The sequence below is a fragment of the Heptranchias perlo genome, chromosome 40 (assembly GCF_035084215.1).
Source record: "Heptranchias perlo isolate sHepPer1 chromosome 40, sHepPer1.hap1, whole genome shotgun sequence".
In the NCBI taxonomy this organism is placed as follows: domain Eukaryota; kingdom Metazoa; phylum Chordata; class Chondrichthyes; order Hexanchiformes; family Hexanchidae; genus Heptranchias; species Heptranchias perlo.
The window spans coordinates 5,219,002-5,241,235 of record NC_090364.1 but is presented as its reverse complement, the minus strand read 5'-3'; the positions used below and the strand labels follow the sequence as shown (position 1 = coordinate 5,241,235).

Sequence of the window (22,234 nt, the reverse complement as noted above, 5' to 3'; positions counted from 1 at the left end):
TTGGCAGACCCTTGTTGGATCATGTTTAACATCACTTTTCTTTTTATTCCATGTAATTTTAATTCCAAACACTTCAACTACCCTGCCATCAAATAATTGTTCAGCTAATAATACAATGGATTTCCCTGAAATGTACCTTTTTGTTTTGTTTGGTGTTGAGTTCACAATAGAATGTAATCAGCTATTGTTTACTTCCAACTAAACAGATGCTGTATTTGAAAGGGTGGATGTTTGCAAACAGACTACCAACAATATTGGCTACTAGCAGAAGATCTTGCTAGTAAGGTTATTACTAGCTAGCATTGATTATTGGGAGAGAAAATAAGCAATAATCAAGGCTGATGGTGAGAGATAAGTATTAGTGGAGGCTGTGAGTGGGATAAATACCCAGCAGAGGATGTTTGCAGGACATATGTATTTGAGAATGAAGATTTCGATTTGGCTCGGGTTGTCTTAATTGCTTTTCTTGGTCCATAAATACTTTTGTTGTTCAATCTTCTGGTCAACGCTGAACACTGATCCCCATCAAATCCCAGTTCCCATAAATAAAGATTCCATATAGTTCAGATAGTATATGTAAATGTTACTCTTCTGTGTGGTATTGATGCTTGATAGATTGACTATCCAACCACTCTCTACCCCGTAATCAAACTAAATATTCTAAACTAGTGGTTACATCACAGTTGTTGCATGGTAACGTTCAAATTGAAGCATTAACAATTCTGAGCACACTGGCTGTTGCCGCTGGCTATGCTGGCAACAGTTGCCAAACATCTGAACGAAAGTGGAAGAAATTGAGCTTTCCCATTATGTTTTTATTTAAAAATGGGTACCTGGAAGTAGCGAACAGCAATCTCATCTCAGGATTCAGATGATGATTATAAACTATTCGAGTTTTGTGCTGTCAGGTCCTGTGGACCCCCTCTGTTTTGTAAGCCCCTCCAAGTATTCATTGCTCAATGTAGCCCCCTCTTTGTTATCCACAAAAGTGGTTTCACAAAATAGTCCTTTGTAACTACTTCATATGAATGGAGCTGTAGGAAGTTGAGCTGGATAGAGCCCTGCGCTGCTGTGTAAGTATGATATCCGATGTGGTGATGACTTTAGCTATTGGATGCTTATAAACCACGGACATAAATTGGGATATGTGTGAAATAATCTTTCCTGCCAGGGCTTAATGTTTGTCTTCATACTATTACACATGTGTTTGGTAAATGCCATCAGTGGTTTGAAATACTGTAACCTGTTAATCAAGGTAAGATGTAATGTTTTTATTGCAGATTATGGGAAATGCCTACCAGAGAGAAATAGGAAGTTTTAAAATTCAGCAAATACGGAAAGCCTCTTACAGAATGACTTCAAGGAAATGTCAGTTCTCTCAATAAATAAATTTTGTGTTTTATTGAACAGAAACTCTGTGGGGCTGGCTAATGTTTGCACGTGTAATGCCTTAAGCAGTGTTGGCAGTTGTGTTCTTTAATGGAAAACCTCAATTACTCTTATTCATGTATCATAATCCAAAATTGTGATTCTCACTTTACATTGTACTGGTGCTAGATGGGAAGAGGAGGGAGGAAGAAGCAAGAGGTGTAGTGTTACAGTCACATTCTGTGAAATAACAGCCTATTTTAAATTGTGGGATTACCCATGTGACAAATTACTAAATATTCAAATAATTGTTAGCATGTTCATTTGTAACCTTTGCCATGTGATTTTAGCAGTATTAATGCTAATTGTATACAAAAGCATATAAACATCTTTCAAAGTAGAGAGAGAATTGGGGCAAATGTGGTCAGAGATAAATAGAAACTAGAGTATGGAGAGAGAAGGACTATAGAGTCTTTTACATTAGAACAGGAGCTGGGTAGCTACTGGTGAAAAGAAAGACCTAGACAGAATTAGTAAAGGAGGTAAACACAATGTTTAACTGCTGTACAGGCACAATGTGCTTTTTAACCTCAAGATTCTTGCTAGCTGATCACTTCTGACATTGTTCACAGATTTATACGAATTGCCGTTTGGTGCGTGTGGTTAGAAGTTGAGTCCATGCTCTCCCAGCCTACATACACTGCCTACATGGCTTCCCCCTTCCTCTGAACTCATTCCTGTCCCATCTTCTCTGATACTTGCATTGGTAATTGCTCCTTTTCACTCCCACTGTCTGTTATGACTTGTTTTGCCATACAACTTGTAACCTGGTTGCAATCCTGCTCTGTTCTTCTCCAATTGTTCTCAATCATGTACTAAGTTGGCGTCCAATCTTAATTACCTAAGCAAACTCTCAACTTCGGTTTATTCTTTGAAGGGAAATAAATATAAGTCAGTGGAAATCCAACATGGCTGCTTTGTATTTTCTGATTGATCCATGATGTCATGGGTCAATGTTGGGATCTGATTTTTCTATGTTGGAGAAAGGGGGAGGGTATGAATATTGGACCAATCAGCAGCAGGATCACTACAGTATTATGGATGCAAAACATTTAATTGTTGTAGCTAGATTTTTGCTCCCCCACGAAACATGTCGGTGGCTTTTTAGCTTTCTTGGTTTCTAGGCTTTTGAGGAACAAATTTTCAGTTGCACCTGCACACTGCACACACCAAAACCTAGCCATAATCTTGAGTTTATCGAGCAGAAAGCACTGTCTCGTGTCAGTCACGATGCATAACATAAGGGTGGAGATGCATAATCGTTTTAAGATTATCAGTTCTCAAAATAATTTGCAATGCACTTTGACAGTAACATTGTAGTCTTTCCTGGGTTTGTAGGCTATGTAAGCTGCAATTCCTATGGCGATCAATGCTTTTCTGAGAGGTTTTTGTCTGTATAAATCATTATGCCTAGAGGTTTATCTTCAGAAATTGTAACTTTTGCTGAGGAAAGGAGAGAAAGTAGAAATTAATAGTGATGTGCATTCACATATAAAATGTATCCAGTCTTTACATAATGGGCACACATTGGTTTTATACCTGCCCCTCTCAAGCAAGTGGTGCACATACTTTGTGACATTGTTATCTTAGACTTCGATTGTAACCAACTTACGAAAGGAGGTGACCACATATGTTAACTACATTTAATAGAATACATTGATTTTTTAATTGCAGTATGTGTTGCCGACCATATTTTTACTGGAATTGAATTTTCTGTGGTTTTACCCTTTTTTTGCAGGTTTATGTTAGCATGTACTATCAGAAGGAAGTATTGTATAATACCTCAATAATATTGCAGACAATAATCAGTATCTATGGGAATTAAGGTTTTATTTTTAACCGTGTGTTTTGGATGCTTCCACTGAAGAATTTCTGCTCCTGTGCATTACGATGTACACTAATCTCCCCATGAGTACCTGGGGTGTGATTTTAGTGGTAGCCCAAAGCCTCAAAGGGCACCTCTTCTGTCTTTGTCACAGTGAGTTGAGTCTGCCCTGCATGAACAGTTATCACACCCAGACTCTCATAAGTCTGATTTTCATTTTTTAAGCAACCTTATTTGATTGAGGTTTTTTCGGGGGCGTGACATTTCTTCTGGGGTTCTTTTTGTGCTTTTGTTTTTTCTTTTACATAACCCTAAGAACGTAACATTTTAAAAAAGGTGTTCGAGCTTTTTTTTAAGAAAAAAAATCCTTCCACACAGGTAAAACTATTAAGTGAGACAAGCAATAGTATCCGACTGAACAGGAGGGTCTCCACTCTGGCAAGACCTTCTGAGATGAGATATTCATTTTTTTTTTCTCTTTCACTCTATTTGTTGTCTTTTCCCTTTTTCCCCCTCTTTCCCCCCCCCCCCCCCCCCCCCCCGCCCCCCTTTACCCTGAAAGCAGTATTTTTAGATTCGTTCATGGGATGTGGGCATTGCTGGCAAGGCCAGCATTTATTGCCCATCCCTAATTGCTCTTGAGAAGGTGGTAGGGCGCCTTCTTGAACCGCTGCAGTCCGTGTGGTGACGGTTCTCTCACAGTGCTGTTAGGTAGGGAGTACCAGGATTTTGACCCAGCGACGATGAAGGAACGGTGATATATTTCCAAGTTGGGATGGTGTGTGACTTGGAGGGGAACGTGCAGGTGATGTTGTTCCCATGAGCCTGCTGCCCTTGTCCTTCTAGATGGTAGAGCTTGCGGGTTTGGGAGGTGCTGTCAAAGAAAACTTGGCAAGTTGCTGCAGTGCATCTTGTAGATGATATACACTGCAGCCACTGTGCGCTGGTGGTGGAGGGAGTAGATGTTTTAGGGTGGTGGATGGGGTGCCAATCAAGCGGGCTGCTTTGTCCTGGATGGTGTCGAGCTTCTTGAATGTTGTTGGAGCTGCAGTCATCCAGGCAAGTGGAGAGTATTCCATCACACTCCTGACTTGTGTCTTGTAGATGGTAGAAAGGCTTTGGGGAATCAGGAGGTGAGTCAGTTGCCGCAGAATACCCAGCCTCTGACCTGCTCTTGTATCCAAAGTAATTATGTGGCTGCTCCAGTTAAGTTTCTGGTCAATGGTGACCCCCAGGATGTTGATGGTAGGGGATTCGGCAATGGTAATGCTGTTGAATGTCAAGGGGAGGTGGTTAGATTTTCTCTTGTTGGCGAGGGTCGTTGTCTGACGCGAATGTTACTTGCCACTTATGAGCCCAAGCCTGGACGTTGTCCAGGTCTTGCTGCATGTGGGCTCGGACTGCTTCATTATCTGAGGGGTTGCGAATGGAACTGAACACTGTGCAATCATCAGCGAACATCCCCATTTCTGACCTTATGATGGAGGGAAGGTCATTGATGAAGCAGCTGAAGATGGTTGGGCCTAGGACACTGCCCTGAGGAACTCCTGCAGCAATGACTCATGCCAGTATGTTCCATGGGTATTGGCACTCCTCTGGTACTTCAACTAGTAGGCAATATTCATGTGAGAGTCTGGGCAGTAAGTATCAATGGGGTAGTCATAGTCACAAGCAAGCTGAATACTCTCCTTGCTCGACATTGTCATCACACTTACTGCAGGAATCATTGGTTACTAGTTATAGAATTTGGCCATTTTTTGCGCTTCTTATTACACTGAATGCTTGAGCCCATTGTGGTCCTCCATGGTCCCTTTGGCTGAGATCAGCTGATTTGGCGCAGAGCCAGGAGCAAACTAAGAATCTGTCTGATCGGTGTTGCTCAGTGGTACAAGAAACAATGCATTTTGCTCCTGAGCCATTGGGTATAGTGGTATTAATTGTATCTGTTATTTTTCTCTATATTGTCAGGTGTACAATGAACAGATTCAAGACCTGCTTGAACCTAAAGGCTCACTGGCAGTGAGAGAGGATCCTCAGAAAGGAACAGTTGTTCAGAGGCTAAGCTTTCATCAGGTAGGAGTCTCAGTCACTGTGATATTCACAAGTGCTCTGCTGCTTTTGATCATTGCACTGCTGTTAGATGTCATCAGTGTAGTTATTGACATACCAGGTTCAATGTCTATTTATATTTAAGGGGAAATGTAATTTATCATAGGCTCAATCTTTAAGCGGTAAGGATACCTTTTGAACATTAGAAGATTTGTATGCAAGGTTTAGTCATGTTCAAGCAATACTTTACAAGGTTCTGCATTATTTGGTGAATTAATGAAAGTGTTTTTATATTCTTAGAAGGTACTAAATATTTGAACATTGGAAGTAGGAGTTGGCTATTCAGCGCCTCGAGCCTGTTCCACCATTCAATTAGATCATGACTGATATGTATCCAGTGTTCAAGAGTGTAGCACGAGGGGACGTAGATATAAGATAAATGGCATTTCATTTAAGTGTGTGGTTTTTTTTTCAATTTTTGGTATGAATTATTGCCATTTTCTTCTTGTCACCCTGTTCCGTTAGGGGTTGAGCAGGATGGGCAATAAAAAGGCCCAGTCAGCCTGGTGTTTTGCCAGTTGAAGAGATGGTTAGATGGTACGTGTCGTATATAGGTTTTAAGGAGGGTCTTAAAGAGGATACGGAGTTAGAGAGACGCAGAGGTTTAGGGAGGGAATTCCAGAGCCGATGGCACGGCTGTTAACGGTGGGGCAAAGAGAAGGGGGATATATGCACAAGAATGCAGGGTCTGAGGAACAGAGTGTTCTGGGGGGAGGGGTGGAATGTTGTAGCATTTGAGGAAGTTACAGATTAAGGGAGGGTTGGGGCCAAGGTGGGATCTAAGCACGCGTATGTGAATTTTAAATGGGAGGCGTTGGAGGACTGGGAACAAATATAGGTCAGTGAGGAAGTGGTAATGGGTGAGAGCTACTTGGTGCGGGATAGGATATGGGCAGCAGAGTTGAAGTGGGATGAGCTGAAGTATATGGAGCATGGAGGCCGGCCAGGAGAGCATTGGAATCGTCAAATCAGGAGGTGAGAAAGGCATGGATGAGGATTTCAGCAGCAGATGGGCTGAGGTGGTCAGTGTTACAGAGGTGGAAGAAGGGATCTTAGTGATGGGCGAGGTTATGGAAGCTCGGGGTTTGTAAAGATAGTCATGTATAGATGATTAAATATAATAAGCTATTTGGCATTATATAGAATTGTATAATATTGAGCCAGAGGGTGGTTAGGTTAAAACATACTTCAGAAAGGGAGGGGAGTGTGAGGAAAAAATGTAATTGCTGAATGGACTCCAGTGTATACACTGCAGCAAGTTCCTTTTGCAATAAAGATTGGAGAAGGATGATAACTTTCAACAATGGAACAGAATGTTGATACAGATAAGGCCCCGATGGATGTGTGTGTTCAGCAATCTATTCGATGACCTACGGGTCACAAGTTAAAACTTGATGACTTAAGTAAATTGTGAAAGTCACAAATGTGGCCATATATGGGCAATGAAATTAATATAAAACTGGAGACAAACCTCTTGCTATTTGTCACTTCGGGAGAACGGGAGACAGCATCCGAACCCACCCAAGTGTCCCAGGCATATGAGTCGACTATTTAATTGCTGCGTGTATTAGAATAGGTCTGAGAGATTCGTGTTAATGTGTCTTACTGAGTTCGCATGGACTTTGATTAATAATGTAATATGTTGAACTGATGTCTCATGAGTTAAGTAGACCCAAAACTTAACATATTGTATGTAAAGGGTTGTGTTTCATTATATCATTGACTTGATTCAATGAGAAAGTATTAACCAGATATTTTCATTGTTTCCTAGTCCTTGAACCTGTATTAGAGATAAACGATGTATGCCAATAACCTACAGTAAGGGAACTTGGGACATATGATCGTACCCTATATAAACCCAACAGCGTTGAATATGATGCCGAGGTTGAAAACAGTCTGATTTTATCTTGACAGTGACTGGGGAGGGGGATGTAATTTGTAGCACGGTTACAGAATTTGTGGCATGGGTTAAAGACAATGATTTTAGTCTTCCCATTGTTTAACTGGAGGAAATTGCAGCTCGTCCAAGACTGGATGTCAAACAAACAGTCTGAAAACACAGAAGCAATGGAGTGGTCAAGAGTGGTGATGGAGAGGTTGAGCTTGGTGTCGTCTGTGTATATGTGGAAGCTGACCCCCTGTCTTCGGATGATGTTGCCCAAAAGGCTGCAGAGGAAGAGGAGGGGACCAAAGGTAGATCCTTGGTAGTCTCTGGAGGTAATGGTGCAGGGGTGGGAAGAGAAGCTATTGCTGGAGGTGCTATAGCTATGATTGGATAGGTAAGAGTGGGACCAAGCAAAGGCAGTTCCACTGAGCTGGACAACGGAGGAGAGGTGTTGGAACAGGATGGAGTGATCGACCGTGTCAAAGGTTGCAGAGGCCGAAGAGAGAAAATGCGCCATGGTCACGGTGACAGAGGAAGTCCTTTTTGCCTTTGATCCGGGCTGTTTCAGAGCTTTGGCAGGGACTGAAACCTGATTGGAGAGATTCAAACATGGAGTTGCAGGAAAGATGGGCATGAATTTGGGAGGTGACCACACATTCATATACGTTGGAGATCAAAGGGAGTTGAGATGAGATAGTTTGGAAGGACAGAGGGGTCGAGGGACAAAGGGAGGATTTATTTTCTTGGCTCTCATGCTAGCTGACGTTGTAAATGATTCCCTCTCCTCAGCTACTGTCCTCCTTTTCAAAACTGCTGTCATTAACCCTCTGTTAATGACAGCAGTTTTGAAGAGGAGGACAGTAGCTGAGGAGAGGGAACCATTTACAATGTCAGCTAGCATGAGAGCCAAGAAGATAAATTGGGTGGTCTGCAATTTAGTGGGAATGGGGTCAAGGGAGCTGGAGATGGGTCTCGTGCTCAAGATGAACTCGGAGAGGGCATGGGGGAAGATAGAAAATAAACTAGAGAAGGATATAGTCAAAACTCTGTATCTGACTTAACCATAAGCAGCACTATAGCCTGCGCACATGCTTTCTGAAATAAATACTGGTGAGAAAATGGGATGGGGAGGAGTGGTCAAAACTTCCAACACTTCCTCTATAGAGCGCCCTGAAGTATTAAAAACTGTTAATAGCATTGACAGTTTTTTTTATATATCTGTGCCTGAGACATAAAAGGGTAGCGACTTAGCATCAAAATTACTTCCTCATAGAATGCTCTTCCCTTTAAAAGAGGGTACCAGTATTTGTCACCCATGACTCAAAGAGAGAGGAGGAAGAGTATTCTGCATGATCCAACAATGTTAAGCGTTCAGATCTGAACAGTTATACATCTGCTTAATATCTCAACAAGCAGTAACACACTATAATTCAGGTCTGATTCAGCCGTTCTTACAAAAGTAAAGGAAATTTAGTTTGCTGAGTTAACAAGTTGCCTTCTTAAGTACTGATTTCTGTTTTGTTCTGTCCCACAGCCCAAATCTGCCAAAGAGCTTTTAGAGATGTTGGCAAATGGAAACCAGAACAGGACACAACACCCAACTGACGCCAACGCCACGTCCTCACGATCCCATGCTGTCTTTCAGGTTAAAACAAACTGAAACCAAACTGTCAGAACTAAAAAATAATTTTTTATTAAAATGTTTCCAAGTTGCAAGTCATCCACAGGATCTTTAAGGACTTATTTTGTAGGAGTATGAATTCAACTGGAATTGGATGCTTGATTGCTCTCAGCTAGTTGTAAATGATTTCAGCTTATTTTACCAGCAGCATTCGCACCTCAAGAATTGCTGCCCAACAGCACGTGAATTGAATTGGTCTGGGGTGTGCTGTACTACGTAGGTGTTGCAGCATGCCACTGTGCAATGTAGCAGGTTGGAAGTATGTGCTACAGTTTTCTGTGCAGAGCTCCCCATTGGTGCCATGCCATCACAGGGAGGCATGAAGGATAAGCTAAGAGCTTCCCAAATGGCTGGGAAGGCAGATAATTCTGCTCTTGTCCACTCAGCAGCAAGCTCAACGGGCATTGCCAGGACCCAGTGAATGGTATGTGGGAGAGGACAGGGAGTCTTCGAGCAAAGAAAAGTAGTAGAAACTCTAAAAGAAATGATTAGTTCTAAGAAAGAATGGTTAACTATTTTAGTGCATTTTGGAATGGAGGAGAAAGTCTAAGAACTGATGGTGTTCATCATGACCAACACTGAAACTGAACATGTGTCTGGGGAGCAGTTGCTGTGTTTACTGTATATTATTGGGCTGCCTGGTGATAACTTTTTTTTAAAAAATAGGTCCATGTGAAACAACAAGATCGTATTGCCAGCATCAGCAAGAATCTGCGGATGGCTAAGATGTGCTTGATTGACTTGGCTGGGTCAGAGCGTGCCACTGCAACCAAGGCTCAAGGAGCACGGTTCAGGGAGGGAGCAAACATAAATCGCTCACTGCTTGCATTAGGAAACGTGATTAATGCATTGGCTGATGGCAAGGTACAACAGATTATTCCTGGTAAAGGGAAGGGGCACAGTTTTCATGAAATTGGATTTTGGTAAACTTTTGGAACACAAACACACCATAAATTTTGTAAGTTGCATTGAAACACATCATATCAACACTTCCATGAAACATTGTGGTAAAAATCAAGTGTGGCACTTCTCATTTCCACCAAGTAGTAACAGGTTGGCCAAATACTTTTTCTTGAAGTCTGTGCCCCTTTAATAAAGTTACAAGTGATTGCAGAATTCTGCTGAATGTTTGCCTTCATTCTATAGAAAATAACTCTCACTAGCAGTTTTCTTAATTTGTGTAGTTTAATGAATGTTGACACCAGCAGTGAATATAATTTTCCTCAATATTACTACACTGTCTGTTACACTATCCTTCCACATACACAGCTGAGGCCATCATGGTCGCTGTTGTGTACTTCCCAGTGGATGGTGATAATGCTGCAACATAGATATCTGGGAACAGGTCTCCTGCCCACCCTTTCATTTGGGGATGGCGCACAGCAAAAACTATAAGGTAGCGAAGGACAAGAACTTGGAAGGACGGGGTTGTAGGGAGAGTCGGATAGAACTGTCAGAATTCATGTCCAATGTTTCAAACTCATAAGCATGGTTACGTGTCAGAAGCAATAAAAACAATTGAAATATAACCAATGTTGTATGCAAGTTTGCCTTGGCTCAGTTGGTATTACCGCATTCTTGCCTCTAAGTCAGAAGATTGTGGGTTCAAGTCCCACTCCAGTGATCTAAGCTGACACTCCAGTGCAGCATCGAGGGAGAGGTACAGTCGGAGATGCCGCCTTTCGGATGAGACATTACACGTCTTCCCCCTTGGGTGGATGTAAAAGATTCCATGACACTATTCAAAGAAGAGCAGGGGAGTTCTCCCTGGTGTCCTGGCCAATATTTAACCCTCAACCTCGCAAATTGGCTTCTGAGTTTTCTACCTACAACAGTGACTACACTTCAAAAGTACTTCATTGACTGTAAAGTGCTTTGGAAGGTCATGAGGTGAAACATGCTATATGAATGCAAGTTCGTTCTTTGTCTGCTATAACAAACGGATATCTATATTAAAGACAAAATGAATATTGAGTGACAAGTCAAGTTGCATTTAGGTGCAATACTGAGTTATCAGAAGTGTTATGTACACTAAAGGTGATAGCATGCTCTGAGTGCAGCGACTCTGGAGGGAAGACATCCTGTACAGGTGCAGCGTACCTTTGGGAGGGATGCTTTCCAAATGCAGAGTGCGTCATTGTTCATAAGACATGCCACATATTTCATTGACTGCTTTGCAGAGTGGTTTGGGTGGAAATTTCAATGGAAGTTACTAATGGAAGCTGTTTTCTTTTATTTCTTTACCTGCTCAGGGTAAAAAGTCCCATATCCCTTACCGAGATAGCAAGCTGACCCGACTTCTTAAGGACTCGTTGGGGGGAAATTGCCGGACAGTGATGATTGCTACCGTTACTCCTTCAGCCATTAGTTATGAAGATACATATAATACGCTAAAATATGCAAACCGTGCTAAGGCCATCAAATCCTCAGTAAGTACACACAAAAATAATTTGTGCTGTTTTCAAACACACTGCTTCCATCCTGGGATCTGGGTTCAGGTCTAACATAGACCAAGGAAGTAACGGGCAGTTTAAAAAAGCTGGGATGGGACGGTACTCCAATACTCTATGCAGCAGTGATGTAGGACACCAGCTTGTATCTGTGGTTCCCACCGGTCAGATTTAAGTTTCTGCTTGGAAGCTGCTCTCATCTGTCTCCTAGAGAAGAACTTGAGCAGTTTTTTGAGGTGTTGCCGTGGAAATGAAAGAAAGCAAATGTGAAACAAAAATTGAAGCAACACCTTCCTTGGGGCTTTTTTGTGTGAATGAGCTATTGGGAATGGGAAGTATGCTGGTGCAGTCGAGGCATGCTTTTTTGAATGCCCATCAGCTTAACTGCTAACCCGAGGCGTGCATAACGTGCAGCGTACTTGATGCTCTCTGGGTACTGAGGGGGGAAAAGAAACATGTAGCAATGCCCTAGCTTTGTGATCCATCACCTTAACCTGGTGAACAGAAAGCAGAACAAGCCACACATTATTTCCAGGGCACTGGTTTACAATGACTGAATAAGTCAAATTCTGTTTTTATTTTATGGGAGTCTAGAATTTTTACTGGTGGTTTGGGGATCATATTCTCTCATGATGCCCATTTGTTACTTGAAAACTGCAAAGCAACAGCTGTGCTTATATTTTTACCCAACCTGGTCTTAAGAAAACTTGTGTGCTGGAAATCTGAAATAAATGCTGGAAAAGAGCAGGAGGTTGATTAATATCTAAAAGAGAAAGAAAGCTTAATAATTCAGGTAAACCCAACATAAAATGTTTCAGATGTTAGTCAATCTGCTGTGTGTTTGTAGCATTTTCTGCAGCTTTCTGCTTTAGACTTAAACCAAGGTTATGGCACCCATGGGGGAGGGGAAGAAATCATTTTTAAATATAGATAAAGGGTGGTCATACTCCCTCTAAGACTTCGTTCTCCTATCCAAATAGCAGATTTTCCTGCAGTTCTCAACATAAATCACCAATTTCAGGGGGGAAAACCAGTTGCATATGGACACTGATCTATTTTTGTTTCTGTTACAGCTGAAAAGTAATATTGTGAGCCTAGACTGTCATATAAGTAAATACGCAGCCATATGTGAGGAGCTACGGAGAGAGGCAAGTGTTTTTTTTTGATTATTAGCATAGTCTGAATTGGACATTTTATTGTTGACTAATTGATCCAGATTCTGATTATCAAAACATTCAGATCCAGAACCAATCTGCAGTAGGACAGGTGCTATGCGAGCCCCTTGCCCATATCTTTAATAGCTCGCTAGAGTTGGCGACTGTTCCCTCAAACTGTAAGGATGCTAATATAGTTCCAGTTTTTAAAAAAGGCGAATAAGACAGAGTCGGGTAACTATAAGCCCATTAGTTTGACTTCAGTGATAGGTAAGATGCTCGAAGGTATCTTGAGATGCCCAATATAACCACTTAGATGGAGAAGGTGTCATCAGGGACGCAACACGATTTCTGGGAATTAAGACCAATTAGGGGGAAAAATCCAACAAATTCCTTTAGGTGATCAAAACTGGCTCAAGAGATCGCATTGGCCCTGATTTATATTACAGGGTACCTACCTCTTGTATGAGGTAGTCTCCGCCCCACCCAGAGACGGGTCCAGCGCTCTTGTGAAGGAATACGGCGAATCAGCATTCACTGCACGAACCAGCAACCTTTTCCGCAGGTCCGTAATTCTCTGGGAAAAGAAGAAACGCCTAACATTCAACCTAGTTCTGCCCCTGCGTAACTTGTAAGCTTAACTCCTGGTCCTCCTTAATCCATCCAGTTGAATTTGTCCACGTAAACACAAATTAGTCCTTTTATTATATTTTATGAACCACGATCGTTTCCCTATATTATAACAGTGACGAAACTTCAAAAGTACTTAATTGGCTGTAAAGCGCTTTGGGATGTCCTGAGGCCGTGAAAGGCGCTATATAAATGCAAGTTCTTTCTTTCAATCAAATCACCCCCAGGTCAAGGCTTCTCTAAAGTATACAGGCCCAGCTCTTTGAGCCTCTCTGGGTAACTAAGGCATTTTAAACTGGGAATTAATCTTGTCCTCCTTTGTGCGCTTTCCAAAGTATCAATATCCCCCATCGTGTGAGGAGACCAAAACTGGACACAGTATTGTAACTGAGACCTAACCAAGGTCTTGCACAAAGACAAAATCGTATGCTTACAAGATAGAATCTTGTGCAATTAGTGGTAATCTGCTGCAATAGATTAAGAATTGACTAAATGTCGTTGGGCAGAAAGTGTTATCAATGGATTTGGATGTGCTTAGAGACCGGTTATCGGTGGTGTCCCACAGGGGATCGGTGTTAAGACCGTTGCTCTTTACTATCTTCACTAATGACCTAGATGTAGGTGTTCAGTGAATGATCTGCAAGTTTGGAGACGATATGAGGCTATGCGAGAGTGTTAGGAATGTAGAAGATGCTGAACTACTGAAAGCAAATCTCAATATGTTGAGGGAGTGGACCTGTACTTGGAAAAGTGTAGTGTTATTCATGAGGGCAGGTCTAATGCTAAATATACATACACCCTACAGGGAACAGAATTGAAGCCAGTGGTGAGAGAAAAAGATCTGGCTGTTATAGTGTATCACTGTCTAAAGGTTCCTATCAAATGCCGTGAAGCTATATCTAAAGCGAACAAGGGATTTGGCTGTATTCACAGGATAATTCACTACAAAACAAAACATTCCATTTTATCCTTGGAATTGGATACTGTATGATGTAATTGTGCATATTTTCTATTGGTCAGTGGACATTAGACTGCTCTTTGAACTTTTTGTTTCCTCACCTGTATCTTCAATTGGAAGCTTAGCATGTCCCAGCATGGGTCCTGGAAAGGAGAAGGGAAAATACTTGTAAAAATCAATAAACAATACAGTTTCTGTATGTTGTAGATTGTCTTTTGGTGGTTGAAAGGGAAATTGTGCGCAGTATTTAGCATTAATATAAAAGTAGTCTTCATTGCAATATCCTCTGCCTGCCGTTGGAGGAAGCCCGTTCTGATAGTAGGGAGAATCCCTAAGGCAAGATCGTCTTAATTTTTTGTTTGTTTGTGCTTCCCCCACGTGATTCTTCCCCGTATGCTGTAAAGATGTTCATCCCTCTGCTGACACGTCTGTTCTTCTCCTCATTGGCAGTTCGGCACTTCTGCTGCAGTTTCCCACACGGAAAGATCTTGGTTCAGATTTGTACACTTCAGCGATCCGTATTGATTATTCTTAATGTATCTCGAAATGTGATTATGGTGATCAGTTCTGACCATCCTGGTGCAGGATGTGAAGGATTTATGGTACTGTATTCTGACTGTCTTAACACAGGTTCTAATGGGTCTAACTTGCTCTTTTTTCCAGCTGTCCTGCTGCAGAGACTAATGTGTTTCCACTCTAGTATTCCAACTATCTCAGTGCAAGCTGTAAAGTCTGTTATTCACACAGGCCCTGTGTAGGATCTATAGAGTTTATGATGCTATACCTTGGCTTCCTCGGAGCGGGGTGTTGCTTAAGCTTATGGACCTTTCGGAATGTCGTGATCTGGTTTGGATTTGCCACTTAAAACAGGATCAGATTTGAACATTTTTTTTAAGACGCTGGTTTCTATCTTCCCATCAGGGAAAAACTATGTAAAAATCTGTTCAGTTTAACCTTTGGTCCAGATGAATAGATGGAATTAACTTTCAGGCTTTAGGGCACTTCTCTGGGAGGTGTGTTTTCCCTCTTGTGTTAAAGGTGATTTCATGAACATGCTGGTTAACTACAGCACACTTCAGCACTGCAGTTTAGAAATGGTTATCCTAAAATGAATGTAAATTGTACTAAAGTATCTATTCCTTTCTTCTTGTGCTCAGTCCTAATTATCGATGGTATATTTTTATCAAATCTGGAGCCTATAATTTGTTTACAATTAATTTGCATTATTGCATTAATGTACACTATTTTACACTGGATACCCAGGTGTGTGTTATAGGTGGAAATTTCTATAGAATTAGGAAAATGCATGCTACATGCAAGTATATATTAAGATGGAAAGATTATTTATCACATTGAGCATATTATCTTCAGTTTGTATTAACTACAAACCCAGTTGGTACTGAACTTGAGCACATTTACATTTGAGCACCATGTTCCACTACTAACTACTGGAATGATTCTGATTTGCTGTTCAGTTGTATTGCACAGGCCACAGAAGGAGAAGCTCTTTTCTGTGTTTGAGCCGTACATAATGGGCCTCAGTGGGACTGCTTTTACACCAGATGAACAGCGATTATCTCCGCTCATAAGGAAGATGTTTTCTGCACTGTTTTTCACAATATTGATGGGCCAAATAGATTTAAAATATCCTTCCTCCTTGGCAATGTTCAGCATTAAAATTAAGCCCAAACATCAAATTCAAATGAGATATTCCGCTTATCAGAACTGCTGTCATTTATTATATCCTTTTGGGATGAAAAACCTCAATTCTTGGGTGTGCCTGAGGGAAGGGGAGAGGGAAGGGTTGTGTGGCTGCCCTCTGTGGAATTCTGTTCAGCACATGGCCTACAGCTCCTGGATAGTAACAAATTCCTGCGTGATTAGCCACAACCTAACTGAGTTAAATGGACAATGACTGACTCCTTTGGAATCTTATTTATCCTCAGGTCACACAACTGAAAGACAAGCTGAAGGCCTACGAGGAAGGGAAGCGTGCCGTCGCCAAGAATGATCGTAGTCCAACCCAGCCGATGCTATCCAGTCAGCAGCAACGGTAAGATGCAAGTTTTCACTCATTTGTTGCATCAGTATCAGACCATTAATGAGCAGATTCTCATTTTAAGGCAAAAGCTATTTGCATAGGACTGCAATTTATTTACATGCATACACAATTGATCACAAGCAAATTACTGCATCAGTAATTCCACACACTGCCAGTTAGTCCTGTATTATTTAGTATCGGGGTAATTGAGGAGCAATGACAATGCACAAAATGGCACTTTTGGGAATAACAATTCCTATTATAAAGAAGACAGTTGAGGGAGGTCCATTTAGTCAGATTTCACACTCGTAATCTGATAAATTCATTACCCTAATTGTCTGTGTTTCTTTCCCTCTCCACAAAGAAAGAAATTACAGCTCTACATACACAATATTGCCTGTATTAAACTGCAATCATCCCAACCATCCAATGCTCAGTTGCAGTGTAGATTGATTCTCAAATGGATAACTGTTTACACTATTGTCTATCATGTTGTGTATTCTGGAATTGACAGTGTAATGCATGTGTATCAAGAACTTGTATCATTTGAATTATTGCTGCGGCCCTTCTGAGGTAGATAGCTTTTTGGCAATCAAAGATATTAAGGGATATGGGCCAAAGGCAGGTATATGGAGTTAGATCACAGATCAGCCATGATCTTATCAAATGGCGGAGCAGGCACGAGGGGCTGAATGGCCTACTCCTGTTCCTATGATTATTGACTCATCCATCACCAACACAGTTGGTCCTGCTTTCTAATACTAGCTCTTATTTAGGACAGGGTGCTTTGCTGTTGGTTGAGGAGAAGCTGATGTTTGAGAGTAAGATGAAATAAATTTATTTTTCAGACATCCCAATCAGACAAAGCAGCTGTGTAAATGCTGTACGTCTTCACAGAATGTTGTGCACATGGACCAGTTGTGGCTTGAACCGTGGATGAAGATAGTTAAGAGTTTTAGTTGGTCCTTTGGGGCATAGCTATAATATGAATATATTATTGGTTGCTGCTGAGCGTAGTTTGACACCTGCCATAATTTCTTCTAAACAAACCTGCGGAGTACAACTTTGAAAGCTCCAGACGTATTCACTGTTCTCTGAATGTTTTGTTGAGTTTATTTCACCCCATGTAGAGTGAGGCGAAGTGGGAAAACTGGTTGATAAAATGTTGGTCTAGTAAATACAAAGCACATCCTTGAGTTAAGTGACTAGCATTAAACTACTTGTATTGAAATGCAGTGGGATGTGTATTTTATTTAAATTATAAGTTAACCGTCATTAGCTGCAATCTATTGTATGCTGTCAACATTGACATTTGTTGATCGTTTAGTCAACAGGAGAAGAAGCAACAGAAGTTTTATGGTAATTAAATTTAAGATGCATGTTTGGTTCCAGTTGAGTACATTTTCTGTTTGGCAAGGAAACACTTGATTATGTAAGAAATTATCCCCGTCAGGAACTTGTATTCAACTGCTACTAACTGATCTATGAACTCGTGCATAGGAACAGGGAATTCAGGAGAAACTTCTTCACCCAGAGAGTAGTAAGAATTTGGAACTCGCTACCACAAGGAATAGTTGAGGCGACTAGCGTAGATGCATTTAAGGGGAATCTAGATAAACACATGAGGGAGAAGGGAATAGAAGGACATGTTGATAGGGTTAGATGAAGCAGGGTGGGAGGAGGCTCACATGGAGCATAAACACTGGCATGGACCTGTGTTTCTGCGCTGTACATTCTTTGTAACAGAGAGGCCTATAAATCACAGCGCAGCAACCTTTAAAAAGCCATCAATAATTAAGACATTTCATTCAACATTTCAAGCTTCCTTCACACTACAGAATGTTAAATTGTGCTTTGAAACCGGAGGAAAATGGAAATGAAATGGAGTGTACGCATTAGAAATTTAAAAAAATTAAAGTTCTGGAAATACAGAGCAGTTTCATCTGCATCTGTGAAAGGAAAAGCTGGGTTAACCTTTCAAATTTTGATGCTTTGTCAGAAAAGGTATGCTATTGGATCTAATGCATATTTCCAGCAATTTCTGCTTTTACATCAGATTTTCAGCATTTACTTTTTTTTATCTCCGTGGAATTCAGTCCCATTGAAACGAATGGAAACAAACTGCACTTTCTGTGTGCGGATCAGAATTTGAATTTTTGAACAAATACATTTAAATAAGAGGCAAAAGGAAAAACGTGAATGCAGGAAATGGAGACCATTTCAGTCGGCTTAAAAACAATGATGGTTTGGCATGTTTGGGTGCGACTGTTCATCAGTATCTAATCCTAATTAAATTCAGGGAAGCAAATAAAAGATGGCCTTTGTGGTTTTTTAAGATAAAAGAATGCTATTTTTGCTCTAAGAGAAACACCTGAGTCTGTTGAGGGCACCATTAATAATCTCCCGCCTCGAGTCTGAGCAGCAATTCTAGTTTCCCTTATGGTGTGAATATTGAGGCCCTGTGTAAAGACAGTGATGGGTTATCCATTGCTACAACGGGCCGTAGCACAATTCAGATGGGAATGTGTCTATCAAGTTCCTGACGGGGATACAAGTTCCTGACGGGGATAATTTCTTACATAATTAGGTTTCTTGAATGGAAGTCAAAGATTATGGCTGGTATTTTTGTGACCCTTTCTTCAATTCACTATCTTGTTTCTCTTGCCCTCCTCCCCCACCCCACACACACACTCCCCCCTTGCTGCTGTCTTCTGAAGGTGGTGACTGTTGCTGAAGTACAGTTCCATAATTGTTGGTGTCCCTCTGGCATTTAACCCAAATGTCCATTCTTAAGGTGTGAACCTGAACAGTGAATGTCGCCATGCTTTTTTATTGTAGGGATGGTCACAACCAAGCTCAATCTTGTTCTCGCAGACAGAAGTAGCTGGACAATGATGAGAGCTGGGAACCTGACTTGAGTTCTATTTTGCCATATCTCACCCCCACAAAACCCAAAAATAGCCTGGCACCACTGAAGCCAAGTAGGATGCCCCTTTGATGCTTACCAAAGTGCTGATCTTGCACAGACAGCACTAACCCCAATACAATCATCATAGATTAGCTTAAGTGAAAATGGTTCTTTCTGCGTGCCAGCCTCCGTGAATCCAGTAGGTTCACATTGGGATTGCTTTGGGAGCTGCCGGTGCAAACACCCCACCAGCACCAATATAAAAGTAGCTACAGACGAGTTCAACACTGGTGTATTCCTGGCCTGAATAGCTCTGTACCACACCATGCATTTAACCACTGAACCATGGGGAGAGAGTACGGCAAATGGCTGCTACTTGAGGCACATACTGGCATTGCCATGACCATGTAGAGTAATAAGTTCTTTCAAGCCTCAAATAAAATAAGACCTAATCAAAGTCCTGTATACTACATCACCCATGTAGAAATAGAGCTGATGTTTTCAAACACAATATTCAAACCAAATAAGAGATTGTTCACATTCTTTTTAACTGAATGCAGTGGTTTTCATAGAATGTGCAACTCAATGGACGTTGGTACATTCGATCTCTTTGGAGACAAAAGACATTTTGGGCGTGCATTTTGAGTTTGTTCAGGCAGAGTATGTCATTAGGTTGAGCTGCTTTTGTTGTGACCTGTATAGAATATACTGTATAGTAATGCAATGTATACCCTTTAATGTGGTCCCCCATTCAAACTGAGGAATGCATTCTTTTCATGTGTTCTTTGTGCACTAGAATTTAGATAGCACTTTAAAATAGTTTTGTCTTCGAGCAATTTCTTGCATATTTGTGAGACGTCGAGGGGTGATGGCTGAAGGTAGGTGGGAATAAAAATTTGAATTAAGTCTATTTGTGACGAACGAAAAGGAAAGGCCTCCCATTTGTTCAGTGTTTTGCTGGCAAATGGCTGAAAAGAACCTCGGATACATTCCCTGCGCCCCCCCCCCACCCTCCAGATTTCTATAAAGTGTGTTGAACAAAGTAGAATGTGCAGAGGAACTGTTCGTCAGAATTCCAAGCAGCCATTGGACAGCCTCTGCATGCCCACCAAGTTTGTGCAGGAGTCTGTCTGCTGCCATTTGCCTCTTCATACTAAGGACTGCAATTCCCCCTACAAGACTACCATGGCCCATTCCTTCTTAATTTAATGCTTCTCAGACAACAGTGCAAACAGTGTGGGAAATGTTGGGGTGGGGGGAGTGAGGGAAGTAAAGTGTTGATGCAGTTGTGGGACCAAAGGAGCAGGACGCACTTCGCAGTCCTTGGTTGTCTTCCGAGGGTCCCTATTTGGCAGTCTTGGAGATGGCTGTCCTTGTTTGCCCTTTCATGGAGGCTGAGAGTTGTGCCGGGTTGACAGCCTTGCAGTGAAGCTTCCCATTTTTTTCTTGCATTGAACAAGCTGGCAGGTACTAACTTCACAGACATTAGCCCTCTGGTTGCTGAGGGAGCAGATGTGTGATAAAGGTAACTGCACTCTATTTATCTCAGATATTAATTAATGAAAGTTATTTTCCTTGCAGACTGTTATGGTGCTTGAATTAATTGAAAGTGGCCGAAGGAATTGCATGTAGACAGGTGGAATTATTAAAATTCACATCAATAATTTCTATAAGGGTTTGAAAAAAAAATGTCATTTGTAAATCAACTATCTAATCTTGATGGCCTTTCTTTCCTCTGCCCAATTGTTGGGTCAGCTTAAGTGACAAACTTGTTAGTGAGCCTATTGTCAGTCACATTGTCATATACTACTTGGGAATATAGGTCAGGTATGTGGTCAATGGGGAGAGATAGCTGAAGTCTAAGGGAGAGATTACATAAACTAGGTTTATATTCCTTAGAATATAGACGGTTAAGGGATGATTTGAATGAGGTTTTTAGGATTTTGAAAGCAATTGATAGGGTAGATAGAGAGAAACTTTTTCAGCTGGTGGGGGAGTCTAGGACAAGGGGGCATAACCTTAAAATCAGAGCCAGCCCATTCAGGAGAGAAGTTAGGAAATACTTCTTCACGCAAAGGGTGGTAGAAGTGTGGAACTTTCTCCCACAAAAAGCAGTAGATGCTAGCTCAATTAATAATTTTAAATCTGAGATCGATAGATTTTTGCTCGCCAAGGATATTAAGGGATATGGAGCCAAGGTGGGTAAATGGAGTTAGGATACAGATCAGCCATGATCTCATTGAGTGACGGAACAGGCTCAAGGGACTGAAAGGCATACTCTAGTTCCCATAAGTCTGCATTGGCATTTTAAATGTCTGCAGTCTTGGCTGTTAAGGGTACATTTACACCACAAGTTTAGCATCGGTACAAAATAGTTTTAGCTTTGCACAGGCATTTCACTTCAGTGTCAGCCCAGGCCCTGACTCCAGGTGCATCTACACTATCTGCAGCTTTGGTTGCTTAGAGCAGCTGCTACAATTATAGTGTCCATGCACCCTTGAGGAAACTTTCCACCTCCCATGTTTCATAAATGTTGTTAACCTTTGTCAGCTTCTGTCCCACGTGCCCATGATGTTGACTGAGAGCATGGGAAAGTGACTGCAGACATCTCCCTGGCCTCCGCCATTGCCACTGCTGTAAATATCCTGCAGAGATGCTGAAGTAGAATTCTTGCTGCTGAGATACTTCTCTCCTTGGTGTTCTGCCTTTTAGTACATCTACATTTGGCATGTCATCTGGGGCAAAACTATGAGCATGTTGACTGAGTCCAGGGTTTGAAGCCAAGTGTGTCAATCCGTAAGACACTGTTGTAGTGTGTTGTGCTAAAGGACTATGAAAGCAGTTTAACAGTTGAATCCTCCGATGCCAAATTGCTGATAGTAATTCATTCTCCACATGCTGTCAGCACTTCAAATACATGCTTTAAGCTGCAAGTTTCACGAGAAACTACTGCAAGCATTTCATTCACAACAGGTTTTTCAGATTGTGCGCAGGGTTTAAATTTAAAACTGTACGGTGCTGCTCCATAATTATATTTTTGCTTTTTTAAAAAAAAGTCACCATTGAACATTCAAACATTGTCATTTTTTCCCCTCCCCAAGTTGTGTTCACTTACTGTTCTTCTTCAGGTACTGCTTCATAGAATGGATACAGCACAGAAGGAGG

General features: G+C 41.4%; 1 protein-coding gene across 1 annotated transcript in view; it reads left to right on the top strand.

The window, feature by feature from the left end:
• Positions 1-22,234, top strand: part of LOC137305600 (kinesin-like protein KIF18A) — a 75,774-nt gene that overhangs the window by 16,523 nt on the left and 37,017 nt on the right. Inside the window, exons 4-10 of the mRNA XM_067974456.1 lie at positions 5,222-5,326; positions 8,782-8,892; positions 9,595-9,792; positions 10,490-10,492; positions 11,181-11,357; positions 12,452-12,526; positions 16,067-16,173. Of these exons, the coding sequence (XP_067830557.1) occupies positions 5,222-5,326; positions 8,782-8,892; positions 9,595-9,792; positions 10,490-10,492; positions 11,181-11,357; positions 12,452-12,526; positions 16,067-16,173 (776 nt within the window). The remainder of the gene's footprint in view (positions 1-5,221; positions 5,327-8,781; positions 8,893-9,594; positions 9,793-10,489; positions 10,493-11,180; positions 11,358-12,451; positions 12,527-16,066; positions 16,174-22,234) is intronic.